This window comes from Silurus aristotelis (genome assembly GCF_946808225.1).
Source record: "Silurus aristotelis genome assembly, chromosome: 24".
NCBI lineage: Eukaryota > Metazoa > Chordata > Actinopteri > Siluriformes > Siluridae > Silurus > Silurus aristotelis.
The window spans coordinates 3,130,275-3,154,605 of record NC_139597.1 but is presented as its reverse complement, the minus strand read 5'-3'; the positions used below and the strand labels follow the sequence as shown (position 1 = coordinate 3,154,605).

The 24,331-nt window shown below is 37.8% G+C and overlaps 2 protein-coding genes across 2 annotated transcripts in view; both read right to left on the bottom strand.

Annotated features, from left to right (window-relative positions):
- Positions 1 to 1,276: 1,276 nt before the first annotated feature.
- tspan33a (tetraspanin 33a) lies at positions 1,277 to 17,446 on the bottom strand. Its single transcript, XM_083528047.1, has 8 exons — positions 17,130 to 17,446; positions 9,952 to 10,006; positions 9,706 to 9,833; positions 8,891 to 8,965; positions 5,535 to 5,630; positions 5,318 to 5,446; positions 4,890 to 5,051; positions 1,277 to 1,969 (listed from the first exon to the last, which is right to left on the bottom strand). Exons 1-8 carry the CDS (start codon positions 17,223 to 17,225, stop codon positions 1,868 to 1,870), a joined length of 843 nt encoding a protein of 280 aa, XP_083384173.1. The 5' UTR covers positions 17,226 to 17,446; the 3' UTR covers positions 1,277 to 1,867.
- A 546-nt stretch (positions 17,447 to 17,992) lies between these two features.
- The window catches only part of nudt5 (nudix (nucleoside diphosphate linked moiety X)-type motif 5), a 7,310-nt gene continuing 971 nt past the window's right edge, over positions 17,993 to 24,331 (bottom strand). Inside the window, 6 exon segments of the mRNA XM_083528065.1 lie at positions 17,993 to 18,474; positions 19,799 to 19,850; positions 20,115 to 20,230; positions 21,273 to 21,368; positions 21,471 to 21,578; positions 22,585 to 22,637. Of these exon segments, the coding sequence (XP_083384191.1) occupies positions 18,365 to 18,474; positions 19,799 to 19,850; positions 20,115 to 20,230; positions 21,273 to 21,368; positions 21,471 to 21,578; positions 22,585 to 22,637 (535 nt within the window). The 3' untranslated portion in view covers positions 17,993 to 18,364.

Sequence of the window (24,331 nt, the reverse complement as noted above, 5' to 3'; positions counted from 1 at the left end):
TCCCCAACTCACCTTCATCAGTACCTGACTTAATTAACACCCTTGTATCTGAATAAGCACAAATCTCCACAAAATCTCATGGAACATCTTCCAAGAAGAGTGGAGGTTATTATAAGAGCAAATAGAGACTAAATGTGGAATCTAATGACTACAAAGTAGTGTATACAAAATCCAATGCAATAAACTTTTTTGATACATTCTGGACTTCTGATCAGAAGGACACAAGAATCCCAGCACCATCAAGCTGCTACTATTGGGCCCTTTAGCATAGTCCTTAACCCATAACTGCTCAGTTATATAAATAATTGTAAGGTTTTCTGCCAAATGCTGTAAATGTAAATAGTGTAATCATGTGCCAACCAGTCAATCAGGAGTAAAACATGCAAAGGATACTTAGGTTGCATTCATATGGTCCATGTTTCCTGTAGTAAATGCAAATTAGGCTACTTTTTACCAGGAATGTGCATCAAAAGCACCGATGAATATGTTGATCATCATCAGGATCTTTCGGAAAATATTTGACAAATTGTGTATAGGAGGAAAACCATGTTTTCTGGGGAAACTAAATTCACAAATGTCATAATTCATGTATATAATATTTGGGTAGTGTACATCACAGTCACACAGATCTGGAGATCAGAAGATTTTATGTTCTGTTTTTATGTCTTCCTCAGGGGTTTTATCAAAAACATCGGAGGAACTTAAAGTTCATGTTAAGAGCACAACATATCTAAATACACAAAGTATCACACATCCTAGCCTTAAAAAAAAAAAAACATAAATCTTTTGGATGTGTGAAAAGATTCTGATTTTGTAGATTATCACTCCTACTTATAGGATGAAGAATGATGGCTTTTATAAATGTTCTTCATGAAACATAGATAGATAGATAGATAGATAGATAGATAGATAGATAGATAGATAGATAGATAGATAGATAGATAGATAGATAGATAGATAGATAGATAGATAGATAGATCGATCGATCGATCGATCGATCGATCGATCGATCGAAGTGTACATGAATCCAGCACACTGAACCCATCCCTGAAATTCTGTTTTCACATGATTTCCTTTTCTGAATTTAGGTGTCCATGTTTCAGTAATTCTGGCTAAGGAACACTCAGCAACTCATCGATTATGCCGATTAATCAGCACCAATAGTTGATTGCTGGAACTATTAGCTATCTGCAAAAATCCATACTGAGTTTTTCCAGGTTAACATCATATGGTACGAGAGTGGCCTCTAGAGGCGAATCACTGACACCACGTGCTGTTTGTTGAAGTTTCTTTATTTTTATTTATTTTGGATGTAATTGTTTTTATTCATTTAGTGTTACTTTCTGTTTCAGTTTGAAAACATGTATTTTATTTTCCTCAATATTTATGAATATAATTATTATATTCATATTTCTTGCATTTAGAACATTTTCATAATGGGGTTTTTTTTTTAAGGAGTTTTATGTATCCAGTATTCATTTAAAAACTATCCGCTGATTAATTGCTTATCAGCAAATATGATCCAAACTAGCGATCGGTATTGCTGAAATCCACTATCGGTCGACCAATCGTTTTTTTTTTGTTTGTTTTTAATATCAGAAGCTTCCAAATCTGTTGCCTTACAACATAAAAAGATGATTTTGTTTTCACCCTACAAAAGTACTCAGGTTGCCTTTGATAGAAAAAGACATAATTCATAAAATGTAATGATCACCTGAGGTTTCCATCCTTCTGAAAACTCCAAAATCTCTGGACATGCCTGTTATATAGGGACACATTATGTCTACAGCATGTTTTTAAGTTTAGCTTTATCCCGAGTGTATTAAGGGTTGTCCAAGCTGAGCGGCAGATGTTTGCAATAGTACGTTCAGCTCCATGGGTCCGAGAGGTGCTGCAGGTTGTAGTCCTGTAGTTGAATCTGATCTTTGATCTGGTTAATCAGGAGTTGAGAGATCAGGATTCCCACCAGCTGTGAGAAAAACGAACAATGAATTAGATTTCTTTAAGTTCAAATAATGTTTGAGAGTTTGCTTTAGCCGTGCACGGCGTTCTAAATAAGAGGAAACCTGGATAATGTAAATATATGTGATAAACATATGTATTTTCTGAATGTATGTCTTGTTTTTAAATCCAGGGGTGTGCAAACTTTTGCATTCGGCCGGCCCTGATTATTTCAAACATTTCCCATACTAAAATATTTTTCTGAAAAAGCTGAATTATAATTTTTTTTTACAAATGTGTGACCGTGACCTGCTTGTACATTGTCTTCTATCTATCTATCTATCTATCTATCTATCTATCTATCTATCTATCTATCTATCTATCTATCTATCTATCTATCTATCTATACACACACACACACACACACACACACACACACACACACACACACACACACACACACACACACACACACACACACACACACACACACACACACACACACACATATACAGTGAGGAAAATAAGTATTTGAACACCCTGCTATTTTGCAAGTTCTCCCACTTAGAAATCATGGAGGGGTCTGAAATTGTCATCGTAGGTGCATGTCCACTGTAAGAGACATAATCTAAAAAAAAAATCCAGAAATCACAATGTATGATTTTTAAACTATTTATTTGTATGATACAGCTGCAAATAAGTATTTGAACACCTGTCTATCAGCTAGAATTCTGACCCTCAAAGACCTGTTAGTCTGCCTTTAAAATGTCCACCTCCACTACATTTATTATTCTAAATTAGATGCACCTGTTTGAGGTCGTTAGCTGCATAAAGACACCTGTCCACCCCATACAATCAGTAAGAATCCAACTACTAACATGGCCAAGACCAAAGAGCTGTCCAAAGACACTAGAGACAAAATTGTACACCTCCACAAGGCTGGAAAGGGCTACGGGGAAATTGCCAAGCAGCTTGGTGAAAAAAGGTCCACTGTTGGAGCAATAATTAGAAAATGGAAGAAGCTAAACATGTCTGTCAATCTCCCTCAGACTGGGGCTCCATGCAAGATCTCACCTCGTGGGGTCTCAATGATCCTAAGGAAGCCGATATTTTTCCCAGAACTACACGGGAGGAGCTGGTCAATGACCTGAAAAGAGCTGGGACCACCGTTTCCAAGGTTACTGTTGGTAATACACTAAGACGTCATGGTTTGAAATCATGCATGGCACGGAAGGTTCCCCTGCTTAAACCAGCACATGTCATGCATGGCACGGAAGGTTCCCCTGCTTAATCCAGCACATGTCCAGGAAACAGGAAACGTTTGACATCTTAAGTTTGCCAATGACCATTTGGATGATCCAGAGGAGTCATGGGAAAAAGTCATGTGGTCAGATGAGACCAAAATAGAACTTTTGGGTCATAATTCCACTAAACGTGTTTGGAGGAAGAAGAATGATGAGTACCATCCCGATAACACCATGGGCATGAAGCATGGGGGTGGTAGCATCATGCTTTGGGGGTGTTTTTCTGCACATGGGACAGGGCGACTGCACTGTATTAAGGAGAGGATGACCGGGGCCATGTATTGCGAGATTTTGGGGAACAACCTCCTTCCCTCAGTTAGAGCATTGAAGATGGGTCGAGGCTGGGTCTTCCAACATGACAATGACCCGAAGCACACAGCCAGGATAACCAAGGAGTGGCTCTGTAAGAAGCATTTCAAGGTTTTGGCGTGGCCTAGCCAGTCTCCAGACCTAAACCCAATAGAGAATCTTTGGAGGGAGCTCAAACTCTGTGTTTCTCAGCGACAGGCCAGAAACCTGACTGATCTAGAGAAGATCTGTGTGGAGGAGTGGGCCAAAATCCCTCCTGCAGTGTGTGCAAACCTGGTGAAAAACTACAGGAAACGTTTGACCTCTGTAATTGCAAACAAAGGCTACTGTACCAAATATTAACCTTGACTTTCTCAGGTGTTCAAATACTTATTTGCAGCTGTATCATATAAATCAATAGTTTAAAAATCATACATTGGGATTTCTGAATATTTTTTTTTAGATTATGTCTCTCACAGTGGACATGCACCTACGATGACAATTCCAGACCCCTCCATGATTATTAACTGGGAGAACTTGCAAAATAGCAGCGTGTTCAAATACTTATTTTTCTCACTGTAAATCTAATTAGTAGTAGATATATTCCTTTGGAGAGAATCTCAGATGGATGAATAGATAGACATAGATGGGTGGATGGTTAGGTGGAAAGGTCAGTGGATGGATGGATGGATGGCTGGAAGAATAGATGGATGGATATGTGAATAAATGGATAGATGGATGGATAGATAGATGAATAGGTCAATTGCTGGATGGCTGAATGGATGGATGGACAGGTGAATGAATTGATAGATGGATGGATAAGTGGAAAGATGGATGGAATAATGGATAAGGTAGATGATTGGCTGGATGGGTGGATGGATGGATGGCTGTGTGAATGGTTGGATAGATGGTTGGATGGATGGATGAGTTTACAATCATAATATATATATATATATATATATATATATATATATATATATATAAATAATATGCCTTTAAAATATATAAAGCATAAAGCCAAAAGCATACAGTCTCAGTATAACTGTTGATAATATGATTAGATTGACGGAACAAGCAACTTTAACGAGAAATAATTAAAGGTAAACGGGCTTTTTACTTCATCTCACATAAATTACAGTGAAATTCATTCTTTGCATAACCCAGTGATGTCAGAGCGCCGTGATACAGCCCCCCTGGAGCACAGATAGTTAAGGGCCTTACACAAGGGCCCAAGCGTTTGAGCTTGGCGATGCTGGGGCTTAAACACCTGACCAGTAAGCCAAAGACCTAATCAATTCCTACCATCACCACTTTATCATTTCTATGTCTATTTTTTGGCCAGAGGAAGCTCCGTACCTGAGGGATGACGAGACCCAGTGCTATGCCTCCCAGCAGAAACAGGTTGGTGTGGATCCAGTTGACGAGTATGTCAACACAGCCGTTGGTGTGGATGAAAGTACTGGCTTCTATCATCTCTAGCTTCTGCATTCCATATCCACACATGGTGTTTATTAGAGCCTGTGAGGAAGAAATAAACAAAAACATAATGATTATACCTGATTACAGATACAATATACATGCATAAGCGCAAAATCAAGAGAAATTTTAATAGAAACACGTATTCATGAAGTTATCTGGTCAAGTTAGAAAAAAATCTGAAATCTGTGATGCTTTTCTGAACACTGTGTTTGTAAAGAGTGGATAATTGGGTTATTATAACTCAATCCGTTCTCCTCAAAATAGGCCTTTACTCATTTTTCCTAGCTCGTAGCTTTTCTGCTCACTTCGTCTTTAGAGATGAGGCAGCAGGAGAAAGGAACAGCACAGCTCTCTTGGCTCGGGTTCTCCTTTGTGCAGTTGAAATAGATGTTCTCTGACCAGTCCATGAAAGAAACCCCACCACAGCAGTCAAACTAGTACAAAGCAACAAGAATCTCCTAGTTGAAACAGCTATGTCCGAAAAACACGATAATATATTAGTAATATAAAAAAAATAGGAACCTCTTTTTGTCCAAAGTCAATAAGGTTCTGTAGGTCCAGATCATCTCGGTAATGTCTGATTGCATTGTCGATCATTTCAGTCACTTTATAGCGCACCTGTAAAGCACAGGACTGCAGTTAGAAGAACTTTTATGGGTTTCTTTTTAAAGCTTTCCAGTGAATTTATCATTTATACCATCAATATTAAATCCACATACAAAGTGACCAACAGGGAACGCATTGATTTCTCTATACATTTATTAATGGACATTAGAAGAACTTTTATTGAACTAGCATTGATTTCTCTATACATTTATTAATGGACATTTCTTTCTATCAATGTTGAAACTTATATAATACACCACATGGACAAAAAGTATTGGGACACCTGACTTTTCCAGACATATTTGGTTTACCACAATAGTTGGAGGTAAACTTTTGTACATGATGTCTTTGGATGCTGTATCATGAAACTTTCCCTTCACTTGAATTGGAAAAACCAAATCTGGGTTCCAGCATGACAGTGCTTCAAATCCACAATGCACAAAGCCAGCTCCATGAAGGCCCCGCTATAAAGCTCTGACCTGATCAGCTTTGGGATGAACTAGAAAACTGACTGCACTCCAGGCCTCCTCGCCTCACCTACATCAGTCACTTTTGAAGCTGGATGAACACAAATCTCCACAAGAACTCCCCAATGTCTAGTGGAACATCTTCCCAGAAGAGTGGAAGTTATTATAACAGCAAATGGGTTGTCCAGAACCTTTTGTTCATGTAGTGTATTTGAATACATCGTATTTGTTCAGAGAATGCATGTCATGACGCTAAAGATCTACATGGCGGCTTAGATAACATTCTGCTCGCTTTAAGGAGGAGTAGCCACAAAAATATGGCACAATATAATATAATAGCTTCTTGTAAATTACGTTTTTTGAGACGTGATCAAATTAAACAAGATACAAAAAAAAAGACAACTAAATTAGACTGTTGGGTTTAGAGGATAAAGATGACTAATTGATTATTACACTTTAATATTGGTATAAATATAGTGTATTAGTGTGAAATAACACAAGAAAAAGTATTGAACACGACGTATTTAATACTTAAGTTGTATTTAATCAAAGCCTTTGTTAGTAATGACGACTTCAAGACGCCTCCTGTATGGGAAAATTAGTTGCACTCATTGCTCAGGTGTGATTTTGGCCCAATCTTTTACACAAATCCTCATCAAATCTTAAAGGTTTTGTGGCCTCTTCTATGAACTCTGATCTTTAGTTCTTTCTATAGATTTTTAATGGGATTCAAGTCAGATGAATGGCTGGGCCTTTCTAGCAGCTCTACTTTCTTTTTCTGAAACCAACTGAGAGTTTTTGTGTGTTTGGGATCATTATCTTGCTAAAATGTCCACCCTCGTTTCATCTTCATCATCCTGGTAGATGGCAGCCGATTCTTATCAAGTACATTTTTTTTTCATTCATACTTCCTTCAATTATATAAAGTTGGCTGAAAAGCAGCCCCACACTATAATGTTCTCACCTCCAAACTGTTGGTATGGGGTTTTGGGGGTGATGTGCAGTGCCATTTGTCCAAACATGGTGTGTAGTATGGCATCCAAAGAGTACAATTTTGGTCTCATCTGACCAGACTATATTCTTCCAGAATTTCACAGGCTTGTCCAAATGTTTTTATATATATATATATATATATATATATATATATATATATATATATATACACACAGTGAGGAAAATAAGTATTTGAACACCCTACTATTTTGCAAATTCTCCCACTTAGAAATCATGGAGGGGTCTGAAATTGTCATCGTAGGTGCATGTCCACTGTGAGATACATAATCTAAAAAAAAAAAAAATCCAGAAATCACAATGTATGATTTTTTAACTATTTATTTGTATGATACAGCTGCAAATAAGTATTTGAACACCTGAGAAAGTCAATGTTAATATTTGGTACAGTAGCCTTTGTTTGCAATTACAGAGGTCAAACGTTTCCTGTAGTTTTTCACCAGGTTTGCACACACTGCAGGAGGGATTTTGGCCCACTCCTCCACACAGATCTTCTCTAGATCAGTCAGGTTTCTGTCCTGTCGCTGAGAAACATGGAGTTTGAGCTCCCTCCAAAGATTCTCTATTGGGTTTAGGTCTGGAGACTGGCTAGCCCACGCCAGAACCTTGATATGCTTTTTACAGAGGCACTCCTTGCTTATCCTGGCTGTGTGCTTCGGGTCATTGTCATGTTGGAAGACCCAGCCTCGACCCATCTTCAATGCTCTAATTGAGGGAAGGAGGTTGTTCCCCAAAATCTCGCAATACATGGCCCCGGTCATCCTCTCCTTAATACAGTGCAGTCGTCCTGTCCCATGTGCAGAAAAACACCCCCAAAGCATGATGCTACCACCCCCATGCTTCACAGTAGGGATGGTGTTCTTGGGATGGTACTCATCATTCTTCTTCCTCCAAACACGTTTAGTGGAATTATGACCCAAAAGTTCTATTTTGGTCTCATCTGACCACATTCTCCCATGACTCCTCTGGATCATCCAAATGGTCATTGGCAAACTTAAGACGTGCCTGGACATGTGCTGGTTTAAGCAGGGGAACCTTCCGTGCCATGCATGATTTCAAACCATGACGTCTTAGTGTATTACCAACAGTAACCTTGGAAACGGTGGTCCCAGCTCTTTTCAGGTCATTGACCAGCTCCTCCCGTGTAGTTCTGGGCTGATTTCTACCCTTCCTTAGGATCATTGAGACCCCACGAGGTGAGATCTTGCATGGAGCCCCAGTCCGAGGGAGATTGACAGTCATGTTTAGCTTCTTCCATCTTCTAATGATTGCTCCAACAGTGGACCTTTTTTCACCAAGCTGCTTGGCAATTTCCCCGTAGCCCTTTCCAGCCTTGTGGAGGTGTACAATTTTGTCTCTAGTGTCTTTGGACAGCTCTTTGGTCTTGGCCATGTTAGTAGTTGGATTCTTACTGATTGTATGGGGTGGACAGGTGTCTTTATGCAGCTAAAGACCTCAAACAGGTGCATCTAATTTAGAATAATAAATGTAGTGGAGGTGGACATTTTAAAGGCAGACTAACAGGTCTTTGAGGGTCAGAATTCTAGCTGATAGACAGGTGTTCAAATACTTATTTGCAGCTGTATCATACAAATAAATAGTTTAAAAATCATATATTGTGATTTCTGGATTTTTTCTTTTTTTAGATTATGTCTCTCACAGTGGACATGCACCTACGATGACAATTTCAGACCCCTCCATGATTTCTAAGTGGGAGAACTTGCAAAATAGCAGGGTGTTCAAATACTTATTTTCCTCACTGTATATAAATAAGATTTTTAAAGTCAAATTTACCTTGTCTGCAAAGACGAACCCTAAAATTCCTGCAACCAACTGTAGTAAAAAGATGATCGTCAAGCAGATGCAGAACTGTGGGCAAAAACAAACGTTTTATGAGCAGACAGAACTGGTGTTCACGCAGGATTTTCACCTTTAAAAGCTGTGTCTTTTCTCTCAAAAACTTTTACACGTTATTTAACAAATTTAGATGTAACATCTGCTACATAACACAGACACATAGTTGGTTTAATTGCAAAAGGACTTATTTCTAATGTTTTGATTTACATTGGTAGTTTTATGTCTGTCTGTCTGTCTGTCTGTCTGTCTGTCTGTCTGTCTGTCCCTTCGTCTATTTATCTATTTTTAATGTTTTTGCTTCATTTCTGGGGTTGAAAAAGTTTGATGAATTTCTGTTGAACTATTTGTCTATCAATCCATTCATTCATCCATTCCTGTCCATCCATTCAGTTTCTCCACCTGCCTCTTTATCCATCCATCCATACATCCATCCATACACCTGTCTGTTTATCTACTTATCCATCCATCCAACTATCTGCCTTTTCATCTCTCCTTTATCCTTCTATCCAAGCATTATTATTCATATTTTGCTTCCATTTGTGTTGGTTGGAATTATTGAAGGTGTCTCATGCATTCATCTGTCTGTCCCTCCATCTATTGATCTGTCTGCCCATCCGTCTTTCATGTATACATTTATCCATCCAATGTATTTTTATATTCTATAGAATGCGCATATTCTGTAATGAAGATGTAAAATTAAAGTCAGTTGAGACCAGTTGCTGAATCTGTTTTGGACAGGTTTTAAAACTGACCGTCTGCAGGAGGCAGATGTTCTCCCGGAGAGAACCCACACAGCCACAGAACGTGAGGAAAAACATGAGAACTCCAACGATCAGCAGCAGAAGGGAGGGATCCACTGTCAAACAGGCCAGTGCCATGTCTATACATAAAAATGAGATGGTTGTATCTTAGACTCGTTTAACACAGTCTGATACGTAGACAAAAAATGGACAAACACTGAAACAGGGACTGGTTGGTTTTCGGGAAAATCGTCTCACCATGTTTACTTATTCTGGCATACACACCGATGGACATCAGCACCACTGAGATGATCTAATGGAAGATTGAAAGAGAAAGGAAATAGATCAGTTTATCCAGTCTGTGATTTCGTTCAAATTTCTGCACCATAAAAATGGCAGTGTTGAATAAATATTTTGAAAAGACCCTGTACCCCAGTGCTGTGACAGGACTTAAATATAATAAGACCAGATTTGCATTTTTGTGTAACACTTTTGTGTAACAATTGCCAGCAGTTGAAGGGGATTACTGAATATGCATGAACTTAAAACAAACCATTTGAACACAATCACATTTACAGTAATTGCATGTGGTAGCCAACCTTATCCAGAATGACTTAAGAGTTGTTCCATCTATCCACTTCCTAATAGTGGTGCTACCACTTCCCACTGAGCTACCACTTCCTAATGGTGAAGCTACCACTTCCCACTTAGCTACCACTTCCTAATAGTGCAGCAAAAACGTCCTAATGGTGCTGCTACAACTTCCCAATGGTGAAGCTACCACTACCCACTGAGCTACCACTTCCTAATGGTGGAGCGAAAAGTCAAGTCAAGTTTATTTCTATAGCGCTTTTCACAACAGATATAGTCTCAAAGCAGCTTTACAGAAATTAAGCTAAAACTTCTCAATGGTGAAGCTATCACTTCCCATTGAGCTACCACTTCCTAATGGTGCAGCAAAAACTTCCTAATATTGGAACTAAAACTTCCCAATGGTGGAACTAAAACTTCCAAAATGGTGGAGCTACCACTTTCCACTTAGCATCCACATCCAAGTGACGGTACCACAATCCCCAATAATGAGATTAGAAAACATGTCTTAATGAAGGATATCTTTTTAAGGTAATTTTTATAAGTGAGTCTGTTTAGGGTATCTATCAACAATCTATCAACAGTGCTCCAAGGAAGGAACAGTGATGAACCAGCGACAGGGTCGTGGGTGGCCGAGGATTACTGATGCACGTGGGGAGCGAAGGCTGGAACGTGTGGTCCGATCCAACAGACGATTTCCTGTAGTTCAAACTGCTGAAGAAGTTCATACTATATACAGACTACACCAAAGCAGACTTCATATCCAACGTATGTTACAATATATATCATAACGCAGTTCACAGAATTTCATTGATGAAAAAATTGTGTTTAAATTAGTGAAATGTGTTTATCAGATCTTTAAGATTATTCCAAAGTAAGCCTTTTTTTTTGCATAAATGTTCGAGTAGCAATAGACAACTCTCATTGTTTTCACATTTCACTTCATCCAGGTTCCTGAGTACAAAGCCGCTCTTACAGGTCCACAGTATCACATTACTGCGGCTTTCATTTCATTGAAACCTCACAGTGAGCTCTCTAAAAGAGAAAATCCACACTGAACACAAGACAAACATGTTCACACACATCACGCTGATTTCACACACTGTATTCTGATACTTTTATATTATTCTTAATCAGATTTTACATTTGACTTTTACTTCCTATATTTCAAAACACAAATCTCTTTGGACAAAAAGAGTACTTGGACAAAAGTATTGGGACACCTGACGTTTCCCAGCCAGTGCTTCTTTCCCTAACTGTTACCACAAATTTGGATGCACACAATTGTATAGTCTTTGTAGGCGGTAGCATGAAATTTCCCCTTTACTTTAACTAGGAGACTCAAACATGATCCAGCATGACAAGTATATACATATATATATATATATATAAAAAAGCAATTACCGTATTTTTCGGACTATAAGCCTTTTTTTCCACGTTTTGAATCCCGCGGCTTAAACAAAGAAGTCTTATTTATTAATTTTTCCTGGGTTTTTCTCGGTTTCACAAACTTCAAGCCAAAAAACTAAACCCCATAACATTAGACCAATGAAATTTCCGAATGTAAATTAAAAAAAAAAAAAAAAAAAAAAAAAAAAAAAAAAAAAAAAAAAAAAAAAGCACCTCACCTGTGTTCTGAGCTGAGTTTTTTTTTTTTTAAACGCACGACGATGCCAAAAGATAAACTCCCGAGAGAAATAGTTGTAAAAGGAAGAAGGAAGACAATGACTTTCTTGGTAGGCTACTGTTTAGATACAAGCCGTTGTAACGGGTTTAAAATGAACATCAGAAAATAATAAGGACATATTCCTCGGTCTTGCACACATGCAGAAATACCGGAAAAAAGCGGCGGCAGGCTGTTCCCAAAATGCCACTCTGCTCTTAAAGGAGCCACAACATATTTCACCCGTTACACCGTGTAACAGACACTGACTTTCGTTGAAGCCTGGGTAAAGTTCATTAGTTTCAATGCGGCTTATTTATGTTCAAAATTAAAATCTTTGTCAAATTTAGTGGGTGCGGCTTATATATGGGTGCGCTTAATAGTCCGGAAATTACGGTATAATTATAAGTCTATTAAGTGCATAATGCTGCAGATGAAAAACAAATCACATATTTTACCCTAAAGGTGAACATAAAAAAAACCCAAAAAACATTCACATTAAATGGTGGAAAAACCTTTGTGCATATCATCTAAAGGTGAAGCCAAAAATAAAAGAATATCATTAAAATATAATTAAAGAAAACCTCAAATCTTAAACTTGAATTGAAAATCACTCTAAAAGTGAATAAAATCATATTTTTATTCTACAAATGAAAAAAGTTGAAAAGATGAAAAACTATTTTTACACTAAAGATGAAACAAAAATCTAAAGAAAGAAAAAATAAAGTTGTAAACTTGTCATGCTGAAGGAAGTGAAAAGGAACGTACATTTTCTGTAAATGTTATTTTCACTTGAACTACAAAATCCAAACCTGTCCCAGCATGACAATGTGCACAAAGCCAGCTCAATAAAGATATGCTTTACATAGGTTCTATAAAGTTCTGACCTCAACCCTACTGAACATGAAGAATGTGAACGATGTCTGCACCCCAGACCTCCTCACCTCACCTACATATCTACCTGACTTTACTAACACTCTTGTGGCTGAATGAATCTCATACAAATCTAATGTTTAAATGTCCATGATAGAGGGGAGAGAGACTTCAATGATCTTCTCAACCGTCCTCACGATCCTCTGTAGTGTGAGAGAATTGAACTCAAAGCACCAAATTTAAACTGCTCTAATACAAGATACACCAATCCCCTCTGTATGGTCTTGTCAAGCAGACACAAACATGATAAATAGGACGTGTAGCCTCGTTACACCTACGTACAGACGTTATCATTGAGGGCGTACTCACTTTTTTTGTCAGTTATTTAGGCAATAACGGCTGTATGTTGAGATCTTTCCAGAGGACAGTAAATCTATACGGCTATTTAAGCTGCACATTGACTCTAAAATACATCCAAGTTTCATTTTTCTAGAATTGTCCAATGAGAAGATACTGAAATTGTTGTTATTGGTTGTCACTTTTGTGACATACTGTATGTATAATAATTAGTTAGGTCTGTATAACAGTTATTTTGACATTTTCCTGGTTCTTGCTAACTATACTTTCTAATTCTTTCCAACAGACAACATTTAGAAGCAACTAATTTTAGCAAGGACTTGATTGGAGAGCTCTGTAGTTGTTTAGTGCGAGGTTTCTTTATGACTCAGAATCCTTTAGACTTAAGCAAGTTAAGTCTTGCCATGTTTCTGAAAAGTCTACATACCTTCATGCAACTTCTCTTTCCCTTGTTACAACTCATATAAAGTTCGATTAATGCATTACATTTGACTCAGAGATTTAAAATACATTTGTCTCTCTGTGTGTCCATTTCGCTGATTCCGCTTCCTTGAAGACACCTCAGTTCGAGTTAAAAGTGCATAAACTGGGTGAAGCACCTTCATCTTTCCCTGATATCACCCTGTTCCACTTCAGCATTCCTCCAAGAAGTTGGGCGTTTGTTGGAATACTCTGCATATATTCACAAAGAGACATCGGCGGCTTACAATAACAAGCACTGACATGTTGAACAGGCAGGAAAAGATAAATTATTCCCTGTCAAACACACCGTTAAAGTTGCTCCTGAATTAATAGATTATAATATAAATCAGGTCAAGTCAATTTCTACAGCGCTTTTCACAACAGATATTGCCTCAAAGCAGCTTTACAGAATTTAAGAGTTAAGCTGAACTTATTTATCGCTGATGAGTCGCCGTGGCGACTGTGACAAGAAAAAACTCCCTTAGATGTTATGAGGAAGAAACCTTGAGAGGAACCAGACTCAAAAGGAGAACCCATCCTCATTTGGGTGACATCAAGAGTGTGATTATAGTCTTTAAACACTACAGAACACTGGAGAGTGAGAACTAACATGAGTACTGGAGTGTAAGATTACAAGTAATGTTCTTTCTACAGTCTTATACAGTCATTTGTGGTTATAAAACCAGGAGCTACTGAGCAACTCATAAAATAGCTCAACATTTGAGATCATCACAGATCCAACACCAGCTTCTCCATGCCAGAGCCTTTAAACACTCAAGGAGATCCAGTGTCCAAACTATACATGAAGTGGGATCCAATTGATACTGGTACGTGTCTAGATGGTTCGGGAAGTTTGCAGGGTTTCCATCTACTTCTTTAAATATAGATGATCAATAATCCTTATTTCTCTCTTCCTGTCACCCTTCTTCTCTCTTTCTCTCCCCCTTTGCTCTATAAATAAAAATGAATCCAATTGAATGTAGAGCTTTAGGAATTATTACAGTATTAAAAGCTGCTTTGGAAGGTGCCATGGTTCATTCTCATGAGAAAACATAGTTCCAGTCGACTGATCCGATTGGTCGAGCAGCTTTACAAGAGTGCTTATATTTTCTCAGCACTGGGACGCTTCTCTGTGTGCATCAAGCTGCTGTTGTTGATGGTCAAACAGGTAAAGTTCCACTTCCTACTTTGAAACAGCAGAGATTGTGAGAACGATCAAAGAACCCAAACCTGTTCCAGCATGACGATGCATATCTGCACAAAAGCCAGCTTTATGAAGATATGATTAATATAGGTCGGAGTGGAAGATCTCGAGTAGCCTGCTATAGAGCTCAAACCCTACAGAACACCTTTGGGATGATTTTATTTTGTTCAGGCTGACTGCACCCCAGGCTTCCTCATCTCACCTACATCAATACCTGACTACACTACAGTCTTCTTTCAACACTAATGATGATTCAATTATTATTTTCTAAATCTCATTTCAAGTTTCTTTGACTAGCCCGTAACGCTGTTACCAAGAAAAATAAAAAAGCACGAGTTTTGGAAACCTGTCTGTGCTTATATGATTTCTGTTGCAACTGGAGTTAGTGAGTGAGCGGCAGGTCAAGCGTCAGAGGAACATCATCCATATTTATGATGTGGTGCGGTCTGATTCAGTGGGAGCACGTCTGATTTAATATAAAGAGTTTTATTGGTTCACCTGAACCTGTTACGCAATTTCATTGGTCTAATGTTATGGGGCTCAGTTTTTTGGCTTTAAAGATTGTGAAACCGGGAAAACCCCCAGGAAAAATCCATAAATTAGCCGCTTCGTTGTTTAAGCCGCGGGGTTCCAAGCGTGGGAAAAAAGTAGCAGCTTATAGTCCGAAAAATACGGTATATATATAAGGAAAAAAAGAATGACAAAACAATAATTTGGGCTTTATGAGGGAAAGAAATAATCACGTTTCACAGACAATCATGATTTTCCCTTGTGTTTCTATAAGCCGTATGTGATCATGTGAAATATATTGTGGTAAATAAAACCACTTGTCATCTATGTGGGAAAGGAGCATGAAAAACAACTGAATTATTCGTCTTACTTATAACATACAGTAGATGAAAAAGAAAAATCACGTTTTACACTAAAAGGTGAAAAATATACTAGAGGAGTAACATTTATATTAGAAAGGAAAGAAAAAAAATTCTCTCACACAAAAAGTAAAAAAAAAGGTAAAAATGGCAAAAAAAAAAATCTGTAAAAACAAAAGGAATTAAAAAATATAAATCAAATGATATGCTTATACTAGAAATGAAAACATTTCCAATTAAAGGTGTTAAAAACGTCGTTTTTACACTTAAGATGAAACAAAAATATAAATAAATAAAAATCACGCTAAAAGGTAAAAAACTATAATTTGTCATGCTGAAGTTTACTAAAATCATTTTATACCAGGAAGTGAAAGAAACCCACACTTTCCACACTAAAGTGGTGTAAATGTCACCCCTGGTGCATGTAAATATTCACACCTGATGTCCTGTGCATTGTTTTTTCTTATTCATTTGCACTTCCATTAAATTTTCTTAAAGCTTTTAAAGTTTCCACATGAGACAAATCACACAATGGCACATTTTTCTTACATTTAAGGCATTTGCCTGTTATCCAGAGAGACTTTCATTTATCTCATTCATACAACATTCAGACCTTTGCTCAGGAACCCAGCAGTGACCGCTTAGTGGTGATGGGATTAAAACTCACAACCTTGTGATCAGAAGTCCAACATCTTAACCACCTCATAGTATTTCTTTCATGTGTGCTCAAATATTACACTTATAATCTCCAGTGGAAAACATAAGAACGCACGTGAAATTGTATAAGGAAGAGATGAACGAACCCAAGAGCTGAGCTTTGGTTTAGAGAACGAATAAAAAAAAGGTGCAATTGTCAAAGATTTTCATTTCTAATATACTTTTGTTGTTTCTATTGTTAAGCTGAAATAACATCTGGCACTCCCACCCTCTGTGTGCAGACTTTCAGTGTGATGAACTTGAACAAGCCTCAGAAAAGCAGCTTGGTTTGGAAAAGCTTTAGTGAAATAAGGACCAGTTTCATGTCTCTCATCATTAGAGGTTACTGATGTAACCAGCACATGGATGTATTGCTTATAGATTGGACACATTTATCAGGAATTAAACTTTATTGTACTATAAATAGGACGGTCTGGGATTTCATTTTGCTATAAACTTATTGAATTAGAAAACTTTGAAAATAAAACTGCACTAGTTTAATAGAGTACAGGGTCATGATTTGTGTTTGTTTTTAAATATTATAAAAAGATAAGTGAGAGAAACAAAGGCTATATTTATTTGAATATAAAACATCCACTCAATCAGGTTTGATTTTTTTTTGGCCCTTCATGTGGACAGGTTTAGGCCCTTCTGGGATAAAGTCTAGACTCGAGATGAATTACTTATTTACTCAGGTGAACAGATTCAGAAACAGACTCACCCAAAATATCGTGTTGAAGAAGAAAAGTAAGTATTTGACAACAGGACTGACAAAACTGAAATCTTGATCTGTGTGTGTTGCTCCTCTTCTCCCCATGATTAACACTGCGGTGGTCTTCTAAAGAGATGAAGAAACTCCTGACTCTTCACCGGTGGAGGAAGAAGTAATAAATGTGGAGATTGTTTTCAAGGAGTTTCATCCAATGTGGTGTTTCTGAAGCTAACAGGAGTGTCTTTGCCCCGAGGTGCACATTTTCTAACTCTGAGCTGCTGTACTTGTGACTCCTTCATTTATGTTTATTTCCGGATGCGTGTGTGTGTGTGTGTGTGTGCGTGTTTCATTGGGCGGTCCTCCTCCAACTTAATAAACAGTCTAAAGCATAATTCATATATACACATCATACTTTTGCCATGTCTATTCTTTTTTCCGGATTTCAATAAATTTTTTATTGATAATTATTTCTTTTCCCGACAATTAGTTCACCCCCAGCAATTAATATTTTTCCTGACAATCAAAGCAGGCTGTTTTATTGCACTTTTTTTTTGTATATATCTTTTTAAAAGCTACAATTCAAAACAACCCTGATGTTTCTTTCTTTTTTTTTTTTTTTTTTTTTGGGGAGATTTTTTTTTTATTAAAAAATAAAATAAAATAAAATAAACAAAAAAAAAAACCTGTGTAATAGCGCCCTCTGTCTGATTTCTGAGGTATGTGCGTTAATCAAGTAAAGTTCCCTCACCGTCCAATTGAACAGGAACACCTGGAGAGTATAGACCACTTTTTTTTTTTTTTTTTACAGGTGGGGGAAATTAACAAAAAATTTTTTTTTACATAAAAATTATAAATAAAAGACAAAAACAACCTTTCAGACAAATGTTAATACAATTTACTTTTTTTTTTTTTTTTGCATTTCTATGTAACAGTACTATAAACTCAATACAGATTTGATCATCCCAAGCTCGGAAGCAGCGGATAACAAATCAGCCATTTTGACAGTTTTCTATGAGCCACGTCTTTATTTGGTCCTAAAATCTTTTATTCTTATACATTTTTATCACTATTAATAGACTTTACCTACTTTCTACCCAGTGCAGTTAGTGTAAGGAATGTTCAAGTAATGTGTTAAACTTTAGAGGTCTGTTGAAACATTCTCAGCAGCTCATGGACAGCTTTTAGACTTGTATTATTTGTGCTGTACGGCTTATAACTGTGGGAGGATTCGTGCCTTTAACGCCTCACTGTTTGAGCACCGGGAGCTCGTTGGGTTTAAAGAAGGCTTGGGACATTCCCATAGCGTAAATGTACACTTTGGAATCCACGATGAGTTTCTCCTTCCTCAGTAACTCTATAGAGAAAATAAGAAAATTTCATGTGATCATTACAGCGCTTTTGATAATGCACATTGTCCCATTAGCATCATCAATGAGTCTCTATAAATGTATCCCTAATGAGCGAGGCAGTGGTGACAGTGCTGAGGTAAAAACTCCCCTCAGATGGTATTAGGAAGAAACCTTGAGTGGAACCAGACTCAGAATTGGAGCCCATCCTTATCTGGGTGACACCAGATGTCTATTTATGAGTGTTTCAGACAGAGATTACAAACTAGAATGGGGTACAGGAAAATAACCCACAACAGGATGGTGAGGTGCGACAACGTGATGCAGCACGACAAGGAGCAGAGTGCGATCACAAGCGTATCGTGACACAGTGTGTTCATCGCAGTAATTTGTAAATAAAACAGTATTAATTCAACAATTCATTCATCTAGTTACAATTATTACAAATATATATAATGAATGAAATCAATTGAATCGTTGATTCAATCATTTATTTAATAATGTTAGAACCCACATGCTGTATGTCATGTTTCTGAAGGATTAGCCATTCCAGAATACAATTTGGGATTTTATCTCCGGCCTAGTTACTTAATTTCGATTTGATTCATTTTTATTTGAATCGCGCTTTTAACAATGGACATTGTCTTAAAGCCGGTTTTACCTAGATAAAGGGTTATTGAAAGAATGGGTTCAAAGATTTGAATCCATGACTAGAGGTTGAAGGCACCAGTAGCCGATTGCTGTAACTATTGGCTATCCGCAAAAAATATATACCGATAGTTTTTCCGGGTTGCGTTGGACAGTACGAGAGCGGCCTCTAGAGGTGGATTACTGACAGTAAAATCGGTCACTAAAATATATGCGCCTTACAACTGGAAGTGCATTTATAAAAATTCGCCAACACCTTATGACCAATCAAAGCACTTTATTTGATAAAAATTTTCACCCCGCGATATGAATGTTTCTGTAAAAATTCATTGCACACACACTAAACACAAATAAAACCACAAATGTCCCTAAATGACAAGAACCCAAACCCCAAATACTCCCAAATGCCAGAAGAGTTACTTTGACTGCATGCTAAATTTATGTCAAATTTTAAACCAATAGAAATTAGAAAGGAAACATGGTGTCTATTCAACTGTGTGTAAATAATAATAATGGTTGTTTTCTTTCTGCTGTGTGGCTGTAAACAAAAACAAAATGGCCACCGCATGGACGTAGGCCCTTGGGCAACACGTTCACTACTACTTAATTTTTGGCACTTTTTTATGAAAATATGTGAAATGTGATTCACTTTTGGAGTGGTTACAGTAAAGTAACGATACTCACCGTCTATTTTCCTCTGAAACTCATCTAAAGGTAGAAGAATCACGTCGACAAATTCTGGGAAGGAGGGCGGGGGGACAAATAGTTTAAACAAAAACCAAAAGGGGAACAAAAACCAAGGAATTGTGCATTTATAAATGTAATAAAAATTTGAGTCAGGAATTTTTTACCTCCATCACCTGAAAAACAAAGTAATAAAAAACAAACAAAAAAAAGAAAGAATGTGATTAGAAGTAAGTCAAGCTTTTAATAAAGTCTGATGTTAAAAATGAAAGATTATCTCATGAAAAAGAAAGGGAAAGAAGGGAAGAACAGTACACACTGGACTCTTACCGAGCTGCTGAGTGGGGTTTATATTTTCAATATCATCTCCGTTGATGTTGACCATCACGATTTGTGTGCTGCAGTTTGACAGGCCAGGATCCAGACATGTGACTGACAGACCGAGAGAGAGAGAGACCGAGAGAGAGAGAGACCGAGAGAGAGAGAGAGAGAGAGAGAGAGAGAGAGAGAGAAAGTGAAAGAAAGAGAGAGAGAGAGAGAGAGAGACCGAGAGAGAGAGAGAGAGAGAGAGAGAGAGAGAGAGAGAGAGAGAGAGAGAGAGAGAGAGAGAGAGAGAGAGAAAGTGAAAGAAAGAGAGAGAGAGAGAGAGAGAGAGAGAGAGAGAGAGCGAGAGAGAGGGAATGAGAGAGAGAGAGAGAGAGAGAGAGAGGGAATGTGAGAGAGAAAGAGAGAGAGAGAGAGAGAGAGAGAGAGAGAGAGAGAGAGAGAGAGAGAGAGAGAGAGAGAGAAAAGGGGGTTACTATATGGTGCCTGTAAAACATATGGAAACACCTAGTGTTTTTTGAGAGACACATCCATGTTTTTTGTTTTTATGCAACAAACTCGATCATGTAACAGTATGAAGATTTACTTCTCTATAAATGTCCAAATGTTCCACTTTATTTTCAACGAGAAATCCAGCCTTAGCATGAATAACAGTTTTCTGCATTCTACATTCTCAGCATCTGGACAGATTGTTTCTTGTAAAACTTGCCAAAGATGTTCTACAATCTAGTTCATCCCAGAGCAATTCCATGATAGATATCACTCCAGACGACTATATGCTCTCTAAATAACGCTTGCAGAGCTCGGACCTACGCTTCGACTCATCGTCTTATTATATGGTGAAGTCGGTTCTGGTCCAGACGGAATCACATGGTGTTGAAGTATAGAACGGTAGCAATGTTCAATATTCCTTTCACTTTAAGTCTCCAACCTTCCCTGCTTCGAAACAACCCCAAACCATTAAGCTTCAGAGCACCTGAGTGGGTGAGGCATTCTGCTAACATCTCTCCTGCTCTCCTTCTTGCACAAGTTCTTCTACAAAGTTTGTTGCATAGAAACACAAGAAGCATGCATGTGTTTTAAAAACCATAAACGAGTCAGTGTTTCCACACTTTTGACACCAGATGTAGAAATCCAGTCTCGGTGGTACCTGGCGTGACTCCCACCACCTCGCCCTTGTATCCCGTCTCCTCCTTCAGCTCTCTCAATGCAGCAGTCTCAGAGTTCTCATTATCATCAATCAGACCTGAAAACACACACGTGTCAATTTACAGAAATATAGTGTTTCAATCATGAGTGCTGCAAGAAAAACAAACAAACAAAAAAAAAAAGATCTAAAATCTCAGACCTGCAGGAAACTCTAGAGTGAAGCATCCCATCGGTGGCCTGAACTGTTTCACCAACACCACACAGTCCTTATGCAGAGTTCTCTTCAGGATGGCGATGATCCCAACACCTGCAAGAACACACGTGGGTCAAGAGGTCGACAAATCTAATCAGTGCTTATCAACGGCAACGATCACTTTAATCAAATTTCACCTGATGGCTAATTATTATAGACACATTCTTAATAAAGGAATGAAATTCCAATCATTGACCCCCATTACGATGCAGTGCGTTTTCTATACTCAATACATTTCAAAGTCAAATATCTGACTCAACTACGTTTAGTGAAATCGGCCGTTACCGATAAAAACGTAAACTGTCAAACACGCAGCAATCCACCAATCAGGATCGAACGCGTGCTCTGTTTTACACGTGTTCTAATCGGCGCTTTGTGTATCTACTGATCACCAACATACAGTTCAGCATCAGTTGAACATCAAGCAGAACATTTAGAGAGGAATACATGATGAAGAAACTCCAGACTCGAACGCACCACAACACACGTGACCTCAATTAAGCGATTGTTTGTTTTGTTTTGGGCTCATGATAATTGTAATAGACATCAATCAGTGTGTGACTCATTAATATTCTATGAATAGAATGTTGTGCATTAATTAAGTTTATTAAGTAAAAAGTCTTGAAACTAAAATGATCATAGGAACATTATAGCTGTAATAATTCACAGTACTGTGGACACAAGTACATTTGAAGGCAAAAACTTTTGTACTTTTACTCAATCGAAAGTTTAAAGGGACACTTACTTTTACTGGAGTCACATTTTACATACTGTTCTTTCCCCCGATTCACTGTTCTCGCGTTATTATCTCCAGATCTTATTTAAAGTTGTAATACATTATTTATAACCTTAAATATCACTCCCTACAACTTAATTTTTATTATTTATTTATATATTAATTATAGACATCCAGACTAAGAGAAGTCTTTAACACACTCGTTCTCAACAGGATCATAATACACTTCTGGACAATTTTTTATAAATATCTAAACTGTTTTTGCGGAACTATAAATGTAAAAATGGCGCCGCCGAAAAATGCTTTAAAACCAGACATGCTCACCGTCTACAGTAATGTCTGTTGGTCTTGTTGTTCTCTTCACCGTCTCCCAGATTCTGCAATGGAGTAGTTTATGAAAAACATTCTCTATAAGGAGAGGAGGCTCTCTCCTTATAGAGTTCTTATACATCACTATTTTAACTTTTCATTCAAGAGCCAGACGTGTTACTCGAGTAGAAATGTAATTGGAGGAGTTTTATGTAAGTCAGGAACGCTGCACTTGATCCACCACTGGATACCACAACAGAGCAACACCATGAGCCATTTGCTGTTATAGTAACCTCCACTCATCTGGGATGATGTTGCATTAGATTTTAGGGAGATTTGTGCTCATCCAGCTGCAAGGATGTTACTAAAGTCAGGTAGTGATGTAGGTGAGAAGGTGAGGAGGCCTGGGGGTGCAGTCAGTGTTCATATTCATCATGTTCTATAGGGTTGAAATCAGAGCTCTATAGCAGGAGATCTTTCACCTCAACTGATCTAAAGCATATCTTAATGGAGCTGGCTTTGTGCACAGGGGCATCGTCATGTTTCATCTTTAGTGTATAAATAGTTTTTCCACCTTAAATGGGAAGCATTTTTACGTGTAGAATATATGATCACATGCACATTATCAACTTGTGCTGTTAATATCATGAACAGCAGCTACGCTAATTCCTCTCCACTGCTTCTCTTTCTCTCCCCATCCCGAGGCATCCTGAGGTTTGGCCAGCTCCAGTCACGTCCCACCTCGTGAAGATTATGGACCTATGGATGATCATGGAGAAGTAGATGCCGAGTGTTTAAAGGCCCTGGCATGGAGAAGCTGATGCTGGATCTATGATGATCACAAATTGTTCTGTATTGTTGAAAGATTTATGACCAAACTTTTGATGTCACCCATATGAGGATGGGTTCCCCTTTGAGTCTGGTTCCTCTCAAGGTTTCTTCCTCATATCATCTAAGGGAGTTTTTCCTTGCCACTGTCGCCACGGCTGCTCATCAGGGACAAACGCACACCATTCACCTTCACTGTTGTTTTCTGTAAAGCTGCTTTGAGACAATGTCTGTTGTGAAAAGCGCTATACAAATAAACTTGACTTGACTTGACTAGAATAAAAATATGATTTTATTCAACTTCAGAGTGATTTAGATTTTTTTTTTGAGAGATTTGAGGTTTTTATGCTCTTAATTGGTTTCCCTTTAAGACAAAATGAAGAAATGTTTCCGCTCTAGAATAAACAGTGGTGGACTGTAACTAAGTAAATGTATTACGTTACTGTACTTAAATAGCTTTTTCGTGTATTTGTGCTTTACTGAAGTGTTTTCATTTGACTTTCATTTGCATTTGCGGCATTTAGCAGACGCCCTTATCCAGAGAGACGTAAAAATAAAAGTGCTTTGAGTCTTTAGCAATGAATAAATTTACACTGGTATGCAAAATTACAAACTTAATATAAATATAACTCTTAAATTCTACAAAGCAAACTTGGAAAGTGCTAATTTAAGTGTTTCAGGAAGAGGAAGGTCTTTAACCGTCGCTTGAAGATAGTCAGGGACTCCGCTGTACGGACATCTAAGTTCATTCCACCACAAGTGAAGGGAAAAGTCACACTATCTGAATTTGTGTGCCTCCAAATGTTGTGGTAACAGTTTGGGGAAGAACATATGGCTGGAAAAGTCAGGTGTCCCAATACTTTTGTCCATATAGTGTATAATTGTGTGTTTTTATAGGAACAATAATTCATACTATTAGAGAAATGAAACGGAG